This window comes from Scyliorhinus torazame, chromosome 14 (genome assembly GCF_047496885.1).
Source record: "Scyliorhinus torazame isolate Kashiwa2021f chromosome 14, sScyTor2.1, whole genome shotgun sequence".
Classification (NCBI taxonomy): Eukaryota; Metazoa; Chordata; class Chondrichthyes; order Carcharhiniformes; family Scyliorhinidae; genus Scyliorhinus; species Scyliorhinus torazame.
The window spans coordinates 25,646,551-25,666,533 of record NC_092720.1 but is presented as its reverse complement, the minus strand read 5'-3'; the positions used below and the strand labels follow the sequence as shown (position 1 = coordinate 25,666,533).

Genomic DNA, 19,983 nt, shown 5'->3' with positions numbered 1-19,983 from the left:
CTCCAGTCTTGATAAACGCGGATCACCGCATTCTCCCATTTACTGCTCCGAGTTTTCTTTGCCCATCTAAGGACCATTTCTCTATCCTTAAAACGGAGGAATCTCACCACTATGGCTCTGGGAATTTCTCCTGCTCTCGGTCCTCGCGCCATCACTCGGTATGCTCCCTCCACCTCCAACGGACCCGCCGGGGCCTCCGCTCCCATTAACGAGTGCCGCATCGTGCTCACATATGCCCCGACGTCCGCTCCCTCCGCACCTTCAGGAAGACCAAGAATCCTCAGGTTGTTCCTCCTTGCGTTGTTCTCCAGTGCCTCCAACCTTTCCACACATCGTTTCTGATGTGCCTCATGCGTCTCTGTCTTCACCACCAGGCCCTGTATGTCGTCCTCATTCTCGGCTGCCTTTGCCTTCACGACCCGAAGCTCCCGCTCCTGGGTCTTTTGTTCCTCCTTTAGCCCTTCGATCGCCTGTAGTATCGGGGCCAACAGCTCTTTCTTCATTTCCTTTTTGAGCTCTTCCACACAGCATTTCAAGAACTCTTGTTGTTCAGGGCCCCATATTAAACTGCCACCTTCCGACGCCATCTTGGTTTTTGCTTGCCTTCCTTGCCGCTGTTCTAAAGGATCCACTGCAATCCGGCCACTTTCTCCTCCTTTTTTCATCCGTATCCAGGGGGGATTCCCTTCTGGTTTACCGCACAGTGTTTTTAGCCGTCAAAATTGCCGTTGGGGCTCCTATCAAGAGCCCAAAAGTCCGTTTCACCGGGAGCTGCCGAAACGTGCGACTCAGCTGGTCATCGCCGCACCCGGAAGTCCCGCAGGAGACACATCTGAAAGTGTCTGACCAGACTAGGCTAAGGAAGGGCTGGATCAGCCAGGTCTTCCACTCGGACTTGGATTCTAAGTCCAGGGGGGTAGCAATTATCATCAATAAGCGGGTTCAATTTGAGGTGGAGCACGTAGTCGCAGACGGCGGGGGCAGATTCCTTATGGTAAGGGGCAAGCTGGAGGGGAGAAGAGTGGTGCTGGTGAACATATATGCGCCGAACTGGGACAACGTTGACTTTATCAAAAGAGTGCTGGGGAAGATACCGGACCTAGACTCACGTAAGTTGATAATGGGGAGGGGACTTTAATACGGTCCTTGACCCGGGGCTGGACCGGTCATGTCTCAAAACGGGCAGACTCCCAGCAATGGCAAGGGAGCTGAAAGGGTTCATGGAGCAAATGGGGGCTGTGGACCCATGGAGAGCCAGACAGCCGACGGGAAGGGGCTACTCGTTCTACTCGCATGTTCATAATGTATATTCTAGGATTGATTTTTTTATCGTGAGCAGGGACTGTGTGGGGGAGGTAAAGAATACGGAATACTCGGCAATCACTATCTCGGACCATGCCCCGCTCTGGGTGGACCTGCAGGTCGGGGGGGGTGGCGAATTACCAACGCCCGCAATGGAGGTTAGATGCAGGATTGTTGTCGGAGGAGGGGATATGTGAGAGACTTCGGAAGTGTATGCAAAATTACTTGCAGCTGAACGATACGGGGGAGGTTTCAGCAGCGACCCTGTGTGAGGCCCTGAAGGCAGTAGTGAGGGGGGAGCTGATCTCAATTCGGGCTCACAGGGTCAGGGCGGACAGAGCAGAAATGGACAGATTGGTTTGGGAAATTCACTGGATAGACGAGGAGCATGCGGGGTCCCCGGGGGAGGACCTACTCAGGGAGAGACGAAGATTGCAGGCGGAACTGGGGGTGCTATCCACGAGTAGGGCCGTGGAACAACTTAGGAAGGCGAGGGGAGTGGTGTATGAGCATGGGGAGAAGGCCAGTAGATTGCTAGCGCCGCAACTCAGGAAGAGGGTGGCCGCCAGGGAAATAAGTAGAGTGGTTGATGGGGAGGGGAGCAGAGTGGAGGACCCGGCAGGACTGAATAAGGTATTTCGGGACTTCTATAGTAAGCTGTACACTTCAGAACCCCCGGAAGAGCCGTAGGAGATGAAAAGATTCCTGGATGGACTAACCTTCCCAAAAGTAGGCAGGGGACTAGTGGACCGGCTGGGGGCCCCGATTAGAGCGGAGGAAGTATTGGGGGGCCTAAAGGCCATGCAGTCGGGGAAAGCCCAGGGACCGGATGGATACCCAGTACAGTTTTACAAGAGGTTCTCGGAGATAGTGGGACCGGTCCTGACAAGGGTTTTTAATGAGGCAAGGGACAGAGGGACCCTGCCACCGACGATGTCGCAAGCCACCATCTCGCTGATACTGAAGCGGGACAAGGACCCGGAACCCTGAGGGTCATACAGGCCAATCTCCCTGATCAATGTGGATGCCAAGCTCCTGGCCAAGGTCCTGGTGATTAGAATTGAGGACTGCGTACCGGAGGTGATTGGGGGCGATCAGACAGGGTTTGTGAAAGGCAGGCAGCTGACAGCTAACTTGAGAAGATTGCTTAATGTGATCATGATGCCCCCGACGGGCAAGGAGGTGGAGGTAGTGTTGGCAATGGACGCTGAGAAGGCCTTCGACCGGGTGGAGTGGGGCTATTTCTGGGAGGTGCTTGGACGGTTTGGGTTCGGGAGGGACTGGTTAATTGGGTCAGACTGTTGTACGAGGCCCCAAAAGCTAGCGTTAGGTCGAGCAGGATAATGTCAGATTATTTCAGACTACACCGCGGGACCAGGCAGGGGTGCCTACTCTCCCCGTTGCTGTTCGCGCTGGCTATAGAGCCATTGGCAATGGCGTTGAGAGCTGCAAAGGGGTGGAAGGGAATGACTAGAGGGGGGGGGTGGGTGGATCATAGGGTCTCTCTCTATGCGGACGACCTTCTCCTGTACGTATCGGACCCACTGGCCGGGATGGAAAATATACTGGAAACATTGAGGAAGTTCGGCCGGTTTTCAGGGTACAAATTAAATATGGCCAAGAGTGAGATGTTTGTGGTGCAGGCAAGGGGCCAGGAGAATAGAGTGAAGGAGCTGCCATTTAGGCTGGTGGAGGAAAGTTTCCGGTACTTGGGGATACAGGTGGCACGAGACTGGGGCAGGTTACATAAGTTAAATTTGACTAGGGTGGTGGAACAAATGAAGAGGGAGTTTCGGAGATGGGATGCACTCCTGCTGTCACTGGCGGGGAAGGTGCAGACTGTAAAGATGACAATCCTCCCTGGATTTCTGTTCATCTTCCAGTGCCTCCCGATCTTTATCCCACTGTCCTTCTTCAAAAGGACTGGCAAAATCATCAGAGCTTTGTCTGGGCGGGAAAATCCCCGCGGGTGAAGAAGGCGAAGCTTGAAAGGAGCCGCAGCGAGGGGGGACTGGCATCGCCGAGTCTGATCAACTACTACTGGGCGGCTAACATAGCCATGATAAGGAAGTGGATGGTGGGTACGGGGTCTATCTGGGAGCGGGTGGAGGCGGCTTCGTGCAGGGGCACCAGTTTGGCAGCCCTGGTCACAGCTCCCCTACCGCTGTCGCCGGCCAGGTACTCCACCAGCCCGGTAGTGGGGGCGGCCCTGCCGATATGGGGCCAGTGGAGGAGGCACGTGGGGTGGGTGGGTGCGTCTGTCTGGGCTCCAATATGTGATAACCATCGATTCGCCCCCGGGAACATGGATGGAGGGTTTCGAACATGGCGGCGGGTGGGGGTGGGGAGGGTGGGCGATATGTTCCTGGAGGGGTGCTTTGCGAGTTTGAGGGGCTTGGAGGAGAAATTTGGGCTGGGATGGGGAAATGACTTTAGGTACTTACAGATGCGGGACTTTGTACGCAGACAGGTCCCATCCTTCCCACGCTTCCCGCCAATAGGGATCCAGGACAGAATAGTCTTTAGAGGAGAAGGAGGAGAAGATAGAGTCTCGGATATCTACAAGGTGCTCATGAAGGGGGAAGAGTCCCAGACGGAGGAACTGAAACTCAAATGGGAGGAGGAGCTCGGCGGGGAGATGGAGGACGGGGTATGGGCGGAAGCCCTGAGTAGGGTAAACTCAACCGCAACATGTGCCAGGCTCGGCCTGATTCAATTTAAGGTCATTCACCAGGCCCACATGACGGTAGCTCGGATGAGCAAATTCTTTGGGGTAGAGGACAAGTGCGCTAGATTAGATGCGCGAGAGTACCAGCGAACCATGTTCACATGTTTTGGGCATGTCCTAAGCTTAGGGGGTACTGGGAGGGATTTGCGGGGGTCACGTCCCGGGTGCTGAAAACAAGGGTGGTGATGATCCAGGGGTGGCAATTTTCGGGGTTTCGGAAGACTCAGGAATCCAGGGGGAGAAAGAGGCAGATGTTCTGGCCTTTACATCCCTAATAGCCCGGCGGCGAATACTGCTGGCATGGAGGGACTCAAAACCCCCGAAGACCGAACTATGGCTTTCGGACATGTCACGTTTTCTGGGTATGGAAAAAATTAAGTTCGCCTTGAGGGGATCTGTACTGGGGTTCGCCCGAAGGTGGCAACCATTCATCGACTTCTTCGCGGGAGAGTGAACGTCAGCAGGGGGGGCTGGGGCCGGAAGACGGGGGGAGGGGGGAGATTAGAGCAGAGTAGGAGGGATAAATAGGCGGGTAGTGTCTAGGGGAGAGGAGCGGGCATGTGCAGTATGGTTTGATTGAAGTATTGGTTTTATATCGATGTTTGCACATTTCTGTTATCTGTAACTGTTTACAATGCCAAAAAATACCTCAATAAAATTGTTTGTTAAAAAAAACACAAATAAGGTTATGTTGAACTCGTATAAGAAACTGGTTTGACCTCAGTCCTGGACACCACACTTTAAGAAGGATGTGAAGACATTGGAGAGAGTGCGGAAAAGATTCATTAAAGTGGTTTCTGGAGCGGGGAACTTTAATTATGAAGATAGATTGGAAAAGTTGGGACTTTTCCTTGGAGAAAATAAGGTTGAGAGGAGGTATTCAAAATCATGAGCGGTAGGAACAGCGTAGATAGAGAGAAACTTACCTCATGAAAAGCTCGAGCATAAGAGGGCACGCAGATTTAAAGTAATTGGCAAAAAAGCGATATGAGCAAAAAATGTTTGCACAGCGAGTGGTTAAGGCCTGGAATGCACTGCCTGAGAGTGTGATGGGGGCAGGTCCAATAGAAGCATTCAAAAGGCACTTAGATTGTTATCTGAACAGAAAGAATGTGTAGGGTTTCAGGGAGCAGGTAGGAGTATGGCACTAAAGGAATTGCTCAGTCAGAGAGCTAGTGCAGACTCAGTGGGCTGAATGGCCTCTTTCCGCAGTGTGACAATTCTATGATGCTCCCCTTGTCAACTTCCCTGTAACACTCATCTCCAAGGCAAATAATAGCCTCAACCCCAGCAACAAATCAAATATGGGGGTGAAAAGGGGGTGACAATTGGCAAAAAAAAAAAAGGTTTTTGAAAAGGTAGTACTGCTTAAAGCTTGATAACATTTTGGAGGTCTTCAGTTATGGGGAGATAAATGGTGTGCACGTGATAGAAATGTAGCTAAATGGAAGCTGTCAAAAATAGCAACATGCCTTTACACAGCAAGAGGTTTTAAAGTTCATTGTTCTGAAATGCTTTTCTTGTCTTTAGCAAGCAAAAATAATCCACAAGGAGAACCAAACCTGCAGATTTGGGATCTTAAAACTGGACAATGTCTCAAGTCATTCTTCCAAAAGAAAATGCAAGGCTGGTAAATATGATCGATTACGTATCGTAATTTAGTGTGTATTATGTTATCACAGCAGAAATTGTTGTCAATGTGCAAGGCACTTAAATGATATGGTGGGTCTTTAAACCTGATTGCTTTCCTCGGTTATGGTGTAGAAATGAAGGTTTATAATCTCCTGTGTTGATTATATGTTGAACCTCTGTAAGGCATTCCAAATTCATGCTTTGGATGACTATCTGTGTGGAGTTTCCACACACTCATGTCTGCGTGGGTTTCCTCCGGGCACCCTGATTTCCTCCCACGGTCCAGAGATGTGCAGGTTAGGTGGATTGGCCAAAGATGTGACGGTTAAGTGGATTCGCCATGATCAATGTTACGAGGATAGGCGAGGAATGGGCCACGTGCTCTTTCAGAGAGTCAGTGCAGACTCGATGGGCCAAATGGCTTCCTTTTGCACTGTATAGATATCATGAATATTCACCTGAGATTTCTTCAAGATGCGCATTTTGAGGAACAAAGGACCTGCTAGATGGAAAAGGCCAAAGCCCAAGATCCGTTTAGTTTGCCTTCTACCGGCCTGGTGGTTGCACGATTCAGTGATGGTTGAGTTGTGAAGTAATCAAAGCATTCGGTTTCAACCACGTTCCTCTATAACAGATACAGAAATTACACAGGAAAAATCTCTGGTTGTGCAGAGCTTTGGAAACCACAGGGCCTGTTTCCCCATAAACATGCTCAAATGGGGGCAGCGCGGTGGCGCAGTGGATAGCACTGCAGCCTCACGGCGCCGAGGTCCCAGGTTCGGTCCCAGCTCTGGGCCATTGCCCTTGTGGCGTTTGTAGTGATGTGCATCAATGTAAATGCATGTAGGCTAGCTTGACACTGGAGGGAGCACCAGAAACATCACACACACACGCTCAACCAATAGATCAATTAGATAGGACAGGACCAATAGACATTCACAATACACAAGGAGGTGACACAACCACAGGGGGGTATTACACCAACCCATATATAAAGGACACCACACACATGATCTGCCTCTTTCCAGTGGAGACAGTCAGTGAGTAGAGACGCAGGGTTGATTCAATATCACACCCGTGGATTGCAGCAGTTGGTTAGTCAGTCTGGGTAGCTATGGTAGGGCAGCACGGTAGCCTTGTGGATAGCACAATTGCTTCACAGCTCCAGGGTCCCAGGTTTGATTCCGGCTTGGGTCACTGTCTGTGCGGAGTCTGCACATCCTCCCCGTGTGTGCGTGGGTTTCCTCCGGGTGCTCCGGTTTCCTCCCACAGTCCAAAGATGTGCAGGTTAGGTGGATTGGCCATGATAAATTGCCCTTAGTGTCCAAAATTGCCCTTAGTGTTGGGTGGGGTTACTGGGTTCTGGGGATAGGGTGGAGGTGTTGACCTTGGGTAGGGTGCTCTTTCCAAGAGCCGGTGCAGACTCGATGGGCCGAATGGCCTCCTTCTGCACTGTAAATTCTATGATAATCTATGATTAGCAGTAGTGTCGAACCCGAGAAATGGAAGTGTAAATAGTTTAATAAACGTGTTGAAGTTATCGCCACGTCTGAACCTTTCTTTGTCAAGTGCACCACAAGGAAGCCGCTTATGTTACACCTCCAACATAACAAATCAGAGTTTGGACATTCTCCCCCTGTTTGCGTGGGTTTCGCCACCACAACCCAAAAGATATGCAAGGTAGGTGGATTGGACATGCTAAATTGCCCCTTAATTGGAAAAATGAATTGGGTACTATTAATTTTTTTTTTTTAAACATGCTCAAATTACCATATGCCATGGCTCAGATAGCATATGTACTACATTTAAAAAAAATGTACATGTGAAGTTACTTTTGTATTGGGAGGATGCTTTACATGACACTTTTGAAAGTCGCCTTTTACCTTCCCAAGTGCAATCCAGCACAAGTGCAGCACAATATAACTTGGTTGTAGAGCCTTACTTACTTGGAACATCAGTAACAATGGCTGTCCTTCCACAAGCTAAGGTGAAACTGACTGCCTGATGTGGGAACTTCAAAGTAGTGAAAGTTAGGTAGATTGCCAAAATATACATTGATTAGAGGACAATGAAATATCAACAGCAAAATCCAGATAGAAACTACATAGAGATTGCCAATTGACACACACTCTAAAACAACTTAGATAGTTTAAATTGATACCCATTCATATCTGTGGAGCCTAACTGACTGTAGCAATGTCCTTACTTACCTGGGTCAAAATAGTTGCTCCTTCTGACCGATTTGAGCATCCATTCGGTTTTGCTATTAAATGTGTGATTCTTCCACGTACTACAATAGAAAGCAAATTTTAAAAGATTTTAAAGAAATGGCGATTAGATAGCGGAGAATAATGACAGAAAAATGTAGAAAATGTTTAACAGTTCTTAGTACATAGCACTAGCTGAGCAATTTTGAAAACATAATCTCGGCTGTTTTAGCAGTCTGTGTTTTAGGTGTTAATAGCTGCTTTTTTACTGGGTTTAGGTGCCCTTGTTGGTCAGACGATGAAAATATTTGCGCTCGAAATGTGAACAACGAAGTGCAGTTTTTTGAAGGCAATGAATTTGGTATGTGACCTTCTCCAGTCGAATATTTGTGCAGAATATTAGTCAGTGAATATTATTGGTTCCTTGTAGAAGCGCCAGGTTTAGGTCCCCACCAGGGCTTATTGGCAATGGAAGAAGCATCTATGACACAGTCCAATCATTCCGCGATCCTGTCACCACTCCCACTATTCCCCAAAGGAAAACAAAGTGTGCGTGTGAAGATACTCTTAAAAGTAAATTGATGCATCTTGAAGTTCTTTTCAGAACTGTTCATTGTCGAAGATCCATTCCCTTAATTAATTGTTGGCTTTTAGATTTATTAAGAAGCACAAAGGAAAATTTGCATACTGAGATTGGTGAGCGGATCAGATGACTGAAGCTCCCAATAACGTTCCCATGTTTTGAATATTCCAATACTGCTGGGCTGTCGGAATTATTTGTACCTGATTCCTATTTTGAGGATGATGGGAAAGGACTCGTCACTATTAAACACAATGCAAGTTCTACCAATGTCTGCGTTTTTTAAATATATGTTTTTTTCCAATGATGATGTGGTCTCACTATAAAAATGCTGATATATTTAGTCATTTAATGGCCACCACCTTTTTTAAGTGTTTTTTTTCCCCAAAATATGCATTGTGAATTTTGTAAATATTCACCACTTGGCTCACTACAAAAATGGCCCAAACATCCTTAACAAAAACTATATGAGCATCGTTCCCTCAATTGTATCATCTGGTATAAACCATACGTAGCAGAAGATCGTTTAATTCAGTCCACAAAAGGGCGGCACGGTGGTGCAGTGGTTAGCACTGTTGCCTACGGCTCTGAGGACCTGGGTTCAATCCCGGCTCTGGGTCACTGTCCATGTGGAGTTTGCACGTTCTCCCCGTGTCTGCGTGGGTTTCACCCCCACAACCCAAAGATGTGCAGGTTAGGTGGATTGGCCACGCTAAATTGCCCCTTAATTGGGAAAAGAAAATGATTATGTACTCTTTTAAAACAAAATTTTGTCCACAATCTGCACCAAATTGGTTGATCGTGTTTGTCGGAACACCCTCTGGATACCTGGGTTTGAAGGAGGAACGCAAGCCATCAGCCAGGATTCCCATTGCTGTTTGAGATCCTGTTGATATTCACTGGCCGTCTCAAAGAGGACCTGGGAGCCTGAGTACCTCCACAAGAAACAGCAAACTTTAAAGCAAGGCTGGGAGAAAATGAAGATTTCTTTTAATGGTCACTCAGAAATAATTTTTTTTAATTCTAAAATTAACATGAATTTGTGTAGATAGGAGATTTGGTGGAAGCTGATGAGAGGCACATTAAAAATTATACATGTAAAAGACCTGATAATTCTCATTTGGATGGAGTAACCCATAATTCACTGATTCCCATCATCCACTCTATTCCATTTCTTCTCTCCTACAAAGTCCCTGCGGAGAATTTGAAACAATATGTATTATAAAGCTATTGGACAAAATTCACTTCTAGTAATAGTTAGCTTTATATGATTTAGTAAAACAATATTCGGTGGAGGATTTTAATTGATGTTGGTTTGCCCCCACCCAGGTAAAATAACGAACAAACTCCATTTACAGAAGGTGTCAGATTTTGCACTGTCGCTAGGACCCCAACCCTGCAAGGTACTTTTCCAGTAGTTTTGCGTGTCCGCTGTGTGTTTTGTCCTGGTATTTGTACTGATGATTGTTGCGGAAAGATATTTCTAAATAAAATAGCAATTAAAATTCTGATTGCCTTTAAGCTTGGCTGATTATTTCGATCAATTTAGCTGCCACATTCGTATTGATTAACTTGTTTATGTAGAAAATGTGGAAGGGAACTCGGGTCACCCCAGCTAAGATTACCCACCACCCCTCCCAATGCCCTCTCACCAGCCCAATCAGTTCCATCACAGCATCTAACTTCTAAGTTCATAAGATATCAGAGCAGAATTAACCATTTGGCCCATTGAGTCTGCTCCGCCATTCGACCATGGCTGATCTTATCCTGTCCTTAACCTCACTGTCCTGCCCATTTTCCATAACCCTTCAACCCATTACCAATTTAAAATCTGTCTAACTCCTTAAATTTACTCGCTGTCCCAGCATCCACAGCACTCTGGGATAGTGAATTCCACAGATTCGCAATCCATTAGGGGCTGGTTTAGCACAGGGCTAAAGAGCTGACTTTTAAAGCAGACCAAGGCAGGCCAGCAGCACGGTTCAATTCCCGTACCAGCCTCCCTGAACAGGCGCCGGAATGTGGCGACTAGGGCCTTTTCACAGTAACTTCATTTGAAGCCTACTTGTGACCAGAAGCGGTTTTCATTTCATTTCCTTTGGGAGAAGTAGTTTCTCCTCAACTCCATTGTAAATTTGCTACCTCTAATCCTAAGCCCATGACCTCTTGTTCTGGAATGCCCCACAAGAAGAAGCATCCGCTCCATGTCTACTTTATCCATATCTCTTCTCATCTTGTGTATCTTAATTTGATCTCCCCTCATTCTTTTAAACTCTAGACAATATAGGCCAAAATTCTTCATACGACAAACCCCTCATCTCTGGAATCAACCTAGTGAACCTCTTCTGAACTGCCTCCAATGCCACTACATCTTTCCTCAAATAAGGGGACCAAAACTGTGCACAATGCTCCAGGTGCAGTCTTACCAATACCTTCTATAGTTGCAACAACACCTCCTTACCGTTATACTTTATTCCTTTAGCTTTAAGTGCCAAAATATTATTCGCTTTTTTTGTTATCTGCTGTACCTGCATGCTAGCTTTCTGTGACTCATGAACGAGGACCCCCAGATCCCTCTGCAACGGAGCACCCTGAAGTGTCTCCCCATTTAAATAAGTTGCCGTCCCATTTTTCCGACCAAAGCCCTGCTGCCTCATGGTGCCTAGGTCCCAGGTTCGATCCTGGCTCTGGGTCACTGTCCGTGTGGAATTTGCACATTCTCCCCGGGTTTGCGTGGGTTTCGCCCCCGCAACCCAAAGATGTGCAGGCTCGGTGGATTGGCCACGCTAAATTGTCTCTTAATTGGAAAAAATTAATTGGGTACTCTAAATTTTTTTTTTTTAATTCCGACCAAGACATGACATGATCTCACACCTATTCACGTTAATCTCCATCTGTCACATTTTGACCCACTTTCCTAACCTATCTATATCCATTTGGAAGGTTCTTATACCCTCATTGCAACTTACTACCCCACCTATTTTTGTATCTTCTGCAAATTTGGCTATGGAACCTTCTATCCCTGTATCCATCCAAGTCATTTGTATAGATTGTAAATAGCTGGGGCCCAAGTACCGAATCCTGTGACACCCCACAAAAAAGACCGGTTTATCCAGACTCTCTGCCTTCTGTCCGTCAGCCAGACTTCTATCGAAGCTAATAAATTGCCCCTTATCCCATGAGATCTAACCTTGTGAATGAACCTTTTGTCGGCACCTTATCTTCCTTCCGGAAGTCCAGATATACTACATCTATGGATCCCCGTTATCCACTTTGCTTGTTACATCTTCGAAGAACTCAAGCAAATCAGTCAAACATAATTTGTCCTTCATAAAACCATGCTGACTCTGACGGATAGCGTTTTGACTTTCCAAATGTCCTGATATTACTTGATTCTAACAATTTCCCAACAATAGATGTTAAACTGACCGGTCTGTATTTTCCCACATTCCGTCTGTCCCCTTTTTGAATAAGGATGTTGCGTTAGCATTTTTCCAAACCACTGGAACCTTTCCCGTGTCCTGGGAATTTTGGTATATTGTAACCAAGGGATCAGTTATCTCCGCTGCCACTTTGGTTAATACTCCAGGATGTAGGCCAGCTTCCTGAAATTTTTGCCCAGGCGCTGGTCACTCTATGTGATGCATTCTCTAATGGCAATTTAATATTTTTGACAATTTGAACTTTTGTCGCCGAATGCAACTGCCACAATTTTAAAAAATAAATTTAGAGTATCCAATTCTTTTTTCTCCCATTTAAGGGGCAATTTAGCGTGGCCAATCCACCGACCCTGCACATCTTTTGGGTTGTGGGGGCGAGACCCATGCAGGCACAGGAAGAATGTGCAAACTCAACACGGACAGTGACCCGGGTCCTCGGCGCCATGAGGACCTACTACTGCAACAATTTAATGTGAAGAAGCCTTTTGTCTTTACCATTCCCATATTGTTGATATTTACAAACGTAATATTGACAGGACAGAAACAGACAATTTGGCTGAAGACATCCACTTTGTCCCCTCCAATTCAACAGCGGAAAATCCCAATTTTGCTGTTTCCCCTTATAATTTAATCTTGTAACGCCAAGGGCCAGCCTCATGGCTCTTCTCTGCACAACTGGCAGAACTTTAAAGAATCCTTATGTCTCAACAAGCAAATCTTATTCATGCTCACCTGGAAAAAGGCTAGGGTTTTTAATCAGTTAAAGAACCGAATTTGGAATAAAAATTCTATAGGTGACGTTAAACATTATAAAGCAATGCTTTTTTTTTAAAAAAAGAATTATAAGTTAGTATTAGAACTAGCCCTCATTTGGCTCTCTTTCACAAACTGCCTGCCTTTTCTTTATCTGGGCTTGAATGTTGATAGAAGTTTCCACAGCGTTTGTCAGACACATTTCAAATTGCCCATTTGGAACTGTGCTTTCCACGGCATTATTTGCCCTTTCATGATTGACATACTCCCAACACATTCACCTAGCATGACACATTTCACGTGGAGAACAAGAGGACGTTGCCTGTTGAAGTTGGTGACTTATGTCCACATGACAGAATTGCATTGAGCATAACATACTACAGATGAAAGCCAGAATGGAACGATGCTGATGTCTGTACGTGATGTGGTGATGTCTAGCATCTGTACACGAAGTAAGGATGTTTCGAAATAGAATGGAAGTGTCAAAATTGGGTGATGAAGTGGGGTGGTCTGTACATGAGATAGCAAATGCCTGTGTAGATGATACTTTGAAATACCAATTGAAGATTAACCAGAACCAACTTTTTTCTTTATTGTAAAAGGTTGCTGTTTATGTGCCTGGATCTAAAGGTGCGCCATCATTTGTTCGATTGTATCAGTACCCAAACTTTGAAGGTCCTGCCTCTGCCTTGGCAAATAAAAGTTTTTTCAAAGCTGACAAAGTGATTATGATTTGGAATAAGAAAGGTAAGGCTTACTTGAATTGGGACTAACACTTTTGAGTTGCCATCCTTGCAATTCTGGGTTGGAATAAACGCATATTACTTTAAGTTGAACTATTATATAGCCAGAATGAGTGCTCCATGTCACAGCATACAAAGTGGAGGGATAAACTCTGTACTTTAACTTCGCCCTTGAAGGAGTATGCACATAGAAAATAGCTGGATGCCGGGGTTTGCTTGATTGACTGGGATGATCCGTAGTAGTAATAATAATCTTTATTAGTGTAACAAGTAGGCTTACATTAGCACTGCAATGATGTTACTGTGAAAATTCCCGATAACTCTCAGAAGGGAGTAAGCACAGATTTTGGAAAGAATTGATAGTGTGCTTCACTTTAACATCCCCCAAGGCTTATTCTGAATATTCCGGCCTTTGTTGCGTTTCTTGAACTGCTTTGTGGCATGCATCGTACAATGAAAGAGAGGGTGGGGAAACAAGCTGTTTGTAGGTTGAGACGGCCAGCAGTAGATGTGCAGATTTGTCTTGCCCTCTGATATGACCTCCTTCATTTTTAATCACAGCCCCTCTCAAGCTGTCTTGCTGCGATTCATATCTGTGGAAATGGATCCACTTCTCCTTCCTCTGGTGCCCTGTCTATTGACCTTTTGTGGCCTCAAACCTAAATGAAATGAATTGAAAATCACTTATTGTCACAAGTAGGCTTCAAATTAAGTTACTGTGAAAAGCCCCTCGTCGCAACATTCCGGCGCCTGTTCGGGGAGGCTGGTACGGGAATTGAACCCCCGCTGCTGGCCTGCCTTGGTCTGCTTTAAAAGCCAGCTATTTAGCCCTGTGCTAAACCGGCCCCTTTTAAAGACTTAAGATTGCATCATTTTATTTCATTTTTGCCTGTGTTAATTGAGTATTGAATTTCTTAAACTAACAAAAGTTGCAGTTTTATGTAGTTACTTGTCTGGGGTTTTTGGTTTAGAGAAAGCAACCAGCAAGTGACCACTAAAACCTAATGGTGGAATAGTGGCTTTTTGAATGAAGCCATTCCCCCATTCTAGTACTGAACCACATGGACCGCAGGGTTCAACGACATGACAATGGGAGTGCTGCAATTGCCCATTGATTAGGGGAGAGAAAAACATGGCGGAATTCTTGCTGAACCTGCTCAAAAGTCCATGTGTGTAGATGGTGGATGAGAGGAGGATCAGGGTTAGGAGTTATGACTGGGATGTCTTCATTCCCTTCCCATTGTATTTTATTAGAGTACCCAATTCTATTTTTTTTTTTCCAATTAAGGGGCAATTTAATGTAGCCAATTCACCTACTCTGCATCTCTTTGGGTTGTGGGGATGAGACCCACGCAGACACGGGGAGAATGTGCAAACTCCACACGGACCCAGGGCTGGAATCGAACCCAGGTCCTCGGCGCCGTGAGACAGCAGTGCTAACTAGTGTGCCACCGTGCTGCCTTACCCTTTCCGTTGTTAAGTAGGCTGACAACACTGATTCAAACCAGAATGCCACCTTTGGTCAAGTGTTTCAGATACCCGAGTATGAGTCAACATCCTCAGTGCAGGAACAGGCTGTATTGAGCAGAGAGGAGGGAGAAATAGAGAGCAAAACAAAGTTTCTTTTGTGAGGTTTTTAACACATTGGAAGTGTCCCATGATTCCCTTTAGTCTTGTGAAAACATTGTGAAGGCTCAAAGCCATTGTCTTTGTTTCATGCCACGCACTGGGCTGTCTAGCCATTGGCTCCATTCATTGGGCGGCACGGTAGCATGGTGGTTAGCACAGTTGCTTCACACCTCCAGGGTCCCAGATTCGATTCCCGGCTTGGGTCACTATCTGTGCGGAGTCTGCATGCTCTCCCTGTGTATGCGTGGGTTTTCCTCTGGTTGCTCCGGTTTCCTCCCACAGTCCAAAGATGTGCAGGTTAGGTGGATTGGCCATTCTAAATTGCCATTAGTGTCCAAAAAGGTTAGGTGGGGTTATGGGGATAAAGGGGTTAGGGTGGAGGCGTGGGGTTAAGTAGGGTGCTCTTTCCAAGGGCCGGTGCAGACTCAATGTGCTGAATGGCCTCCTGCACTGTAAATTCTATGATTGCCTTGGTAACTGGTTGACAGTAAGCTAGACTGTGGTTGCTATCCTATTTGACAAAAAGGTATGATTTTTGCCACATACCTGCTCCGTCGCCAAGACCACCAACTTACATTTCCACAACATTGCCCATCTCTGCCACTAGCTGAGCACCTCTGCTGCTGCAAGTCGCACCCTTTGTCACCTCAGCCTGGGCAATTCCAATGATCTTCTGGTTGGTTTCCCATTTTCCATAAACTTGAACTCATCCAAAACTCTGCCACCTGGCCGAGGACCCGGATTCAATCCCGGCCCAGTGTCAGTGTCCGTGTGGAGTTTGCACATTCTCGCCGTGTCTGCGTGGGTTTAGCCCTCGCAACCCAAAAACATGTGCAGGATAGGTTAATTGGCCACCCTGAATCGTCCCTTAATTGGGGAAAAAAGAATTGGGTACTCTAAATTTATCTTTTAAAAAACTGTTTCTACCTTGCACCAAGTTTCATTCACCCATCACTTTTGTGCATTTTGTCCTACATTCATCCCGAAATAGGCAATACCTCCATGTTAAAATTCTCATCTTTATTTTCAAATCCTTCCATGGCTTCACCTCTTCCTACTTCAGTAACCTTTTCCAGGCCTACAACTCTCTCAGATCTCGTGCTCGTCCGATTCTGGCCTCTTGAGTAACCCCAATTTTAATTGTTCTACCATTATCGGTTGTACATTCAGCTACTGAGGCCTTAAACTCAGGAATTTCCTCTCTAAACCTTTCCAACTCTCTCTGTTATTTGTTTTTTAATTTAGAGTATCCAATTTATTTTTTCCAATTAAGGGGCAATTTACCTTGGCCAATCCACCTACACTGCACATCTTTTGGGTTGTGGGGGCGAAACCCACGCAAACACGGGGAGAATGTGTAAACTCCACACGGACAGTGACCCAAAGCCAGGATCAAACCTGGGACCTCGGCGCCGTGAGGCAACTGTGCTAACCACTTGCACCACCGTGCTGTCCTCTCTTTGTTATGACTTCTTAAAACTTATCTCTTTGACCAAGTTTAAGGTCACTTGTCCTAACATTTCCTATGTGTTTTAGTGTTTGATCAGGGCCATGTGAAGTTGGGATATTTTAATGGGTTACAGGTACAATATTAATATAAATTGTTGCAATTTTGAGACTTTTGTTAAGTGTTGTCTTCCTCCAGGAACTGCTGTATTGGTAATTGCCAGCACGGACGTGGATAAGTCTGGAGCATCGTATTACGGTGAACAAACCCTGCACTATATTGCATCCAATGGAGAAAGTGCATTGGTGCAGCTGCGTATGTATTCTTTTCACACACTTCTTAAATAAGTTACAAAAGCTACCGATGCCTGCCCACTGCTTGCGTAGTAAATACAATCAAGCTTTTTTATTTGCTTAAGTAAATTTTCCCAAAACTATGTCTAACATACTCTGTGAATGTCGAGTCTTCCCCTTAACAAATAAAACTTGCATGTTATTTGTAGATAACGGTTAACTTACTGGAAAAATAGGATTGTAGGAATGACAACGTTTGAGTGCTCGGACATTGTGTCCCCTCTACCAACGCACACATTTTGTCAAAACAAAATGCTCAGAGATATTTGAGCTGAGAGATATTTGGGTTGTGCTGGATTTTAATCCAATAATTAAAAAAAATTAGCGATTGCTAATTGATTACTGTATATATTCAAGTAGCATTAATATCCAGCATAAAAAGTGCAGCTTTTCTCTGAATGTATTAACATCAAGGTAAATGCCTTGCTTCACGCGCCAAGGACCCGGGTTCGATCCCGGCCCTGGATCACTGTCCATGTGGAGTTTGCACATTCTCCCCGTGTCTGCGTGGGTCTCACCTCCTGCAACCCAAAGATGTGCAGGGTAGGTGGATTGGCCACGCTAAATTGTCCCCTAATTGGGGGGGGGGGAAAGGGTAAATGCCCTGCAGCTTATTTATTTAATATTTTAATATGGTGGCAGAGTAGCTAGCCTCCTTAATTGCCTGGGAGTTTCTCAGAATTTTAAGGATTGTTCTCCCGAGCACGATTGCGTTTGTGGTCCACCACGGTTTCTTTGTAGTTAGTACTTGCAGTTCCCGCCCACAATCTGACCGTCTTCTGGCTCAGGTATTGCCTCCCTGCCTTGTGAGTGTTTCAGCGTTGTCCATTGTTTTATTTTTTTTAAATAGATTTTGAGTACCCAATTCATTTTTTCCAATTAAGGGGCAATTTAGCGTGGCCAATCCACCTAGCCTGCACATCTTTGGGTTGTGAGGGCGAAACCCACGCAAACACGGGGAGAATGTGCAAACGCCACACAGACAGTGACCCAGAGCCGGGATCGAACCTGGGACCTCGGCACTGTGAGGCAGCAGTGCTAACCGCTGTGCCACCGTGCTGCCCAGCGTTGTCCATTGTCAACAGTAACATTCACACATTGAGGTGATGTAAGTAAATTAAATCCTCCTGGTATTTGTTCATTTTGTTATGACTGCTAATGTTGCAACCTTTTAGTAATTTACTAAATGTAATAATTTAAAGCTGCTATCATCTCTGAATTAAGTTTTATTAAATTTGTTTAGTTTTTCATTACAAATAGAATGGATTTGTTGCTGATCACCAGAAATTGATATAATAATTTCCAAACAGTGCAGTTGGAATTTAATGGAAATACCTGGGCTTAGTATCAATATAGCAGATTCAATAAATTGGAGAGTGGTGGCACAGTGGTTGCCATTGTCGCCTCACAGCACAGGGACCCGGGTTCAATTCCGGCCTTAAGTGACTGTGGAGTTTGCACGTTCTCCTAGTGTCTGCGTGGGTTTCCTCCGGGTGCTCCGGTTTCCTCCCAACGGTCCACAGCTGTCAGGTGAGGTGGATTGGCTGTGCTAAATTGTCCCTTAGTGTCCAAAGGCTAGATAAGATTACAGGGGTAGGGCGAGTGAGTGGGTCTAGTTTAGGGTGCTCTTTCGGAGAGTTGGTGCAAACTCGATGGACCGAATGGCATCCTTCTGCACTAGAGCGATTCAATGAAATGTGTTGGTGATGACAAGGTGCTCAATCTTTATATAGTAAATGCAACAACATTTGCAATCTGCAGTAAAATCATGTGATCAGGTGTCACATGACCAACCCTCCAGGCATGTAACCAACCAGAGTTGGGAACCCTGTAAGTTTCCTGTGAGTGGATGGGATTAGTGCCCATGATTTCCCACTCAGCGAGTTCCCCATCCTCCTTTGCTGTCGGGGAAAACGTCAAACAAAATCAATGCACTCCCTTACAATAAGGAAAATGAAATGGAGGGCAAGTCATCTCAGTTTGACTTTGTCGACACCTAGAGGTTGGCTCAAGATTAGCATATTCAAGACCCAGTTCACTTGGACTTTAATGTTAGGGGGAAGAGGGGATTGCCCACTATTGTATTACTTCTTTAATTCAATAAAACTTGTGCTGAAGAGAGCAGTCATGCATTGGAGTTGAATGAGAAGTGAAATATTAAGATTGATTTTGCTTCATGCCAGAGGAGAATAGATATTCCTTGTTCAGCAAAAAAGTTCCTGATTCTACATCTGTATGCAAACGCCAGGGACCAGGCTATTTCGGATTATGTAAATATTATACAGTGTGGCCTGCAAAGAGCCATTTCTATGATCTGGTTACAGAGCAGTCTAGCAGAACTGTACAGGAACCTTAAATATAGAACATTGCTCCAATTAAAATGTGAGGGAAGGCAGAAGACATGTGCTCAAATGAGCAGCAGCCAGTGTTAGGATCAAGAAGCAGCTGGATGCTGTTATGAAGCTGGTCCATGAATGGGTGAGCAAGGATAGGCTGAGTGACTGTCCCTACCTGTAACTACCTTGTGAAATATGAATGACTTTACAGAAATGGTTCACCAGGATACTTTTGAGTGCAATATGTTCCATTGAACGGGCAAAAAAAAAAAGAGGAAGAATTGCCATATTGTTGGTTGTGATTTTCTTGCCCTATGCCACCGAGACAACTTGAGGCCTCCAGGAATTTACTGGTTGAGTCATGATGCCAGCTGTGCCTCTCGAACAGACCAACAGCCACTTCCTCTTCTCTGCCTCCCTTCCTCTTTAGCTGTATGGTGCCATTTGTCATTGGTTTTGGGTTGCTCTATAGCAAAGAACTTGGAACAGACCAATTTAGCCTGTTTGGGTGCTGCAAACCTCTAAAACTCGATGTACCTGTATAGCGTGTAATGCATTTTGCTGCTTCTCAAGCTGAATTTAGTAAAATGTCCCAAGATGCTGCAAAGTTTGGGCTCTGAGACACATGAGAGATAATAGGAAAATTGACCAAAGGCCCAGGTTTTAATACATTTCTTAGCGAGAGAGAGAGGTGGCGAGGCTAAGTAAGGGAGGGAATTCCAGAGCTTAAGCTCCAGCCAGCTGAAGACACAGCCACCCAAAGGTGGAGCAATCACATTCAGGGATGCACAAAAGGCCTGATTTAGAGGAGCACAAAAATCTGAGGGTCGTAG

General features: G+C 45.7%; 1 protein-coding gene across 4 annotated transcripts in view; it reads left to right on the top strand.

Moving 5' to 3' along the window:
• eif2a (eukaryotic translation initiation factor 2A) overlaps positions 1-19,983 on the top strand; it is a 64,656-nt gene that overhangs the window by 22,609 nt on the left and 22,064 nt on the right. For all 4 annotated transcript variants that reach the window (XM_072473852.1, XM_072473849.1, XM_072473851.1 and 1 more), the window contains exons 5-9: positions 5,561-5,660; positions 8,148-8,230; positions 9,779-9,852; positions 13,245-13,389; positions 16,660-16,776. In XM_072473852.1, the coding sequence (XP_072329953.1) occupies positions 5,561-5,660; positions 8,148-8,230; positions 9,779-9,852; positions 13,245-13,389; positions 16,660-16,776 (519 nt within the window). The remainder of the gene's footprint in view (positions 1-5,560; positions 5,661-8,147; positions 8,231-9,778; positions 9,853-13,244; positions 13,390-16,659; positions 16,777-19,983) is intronic.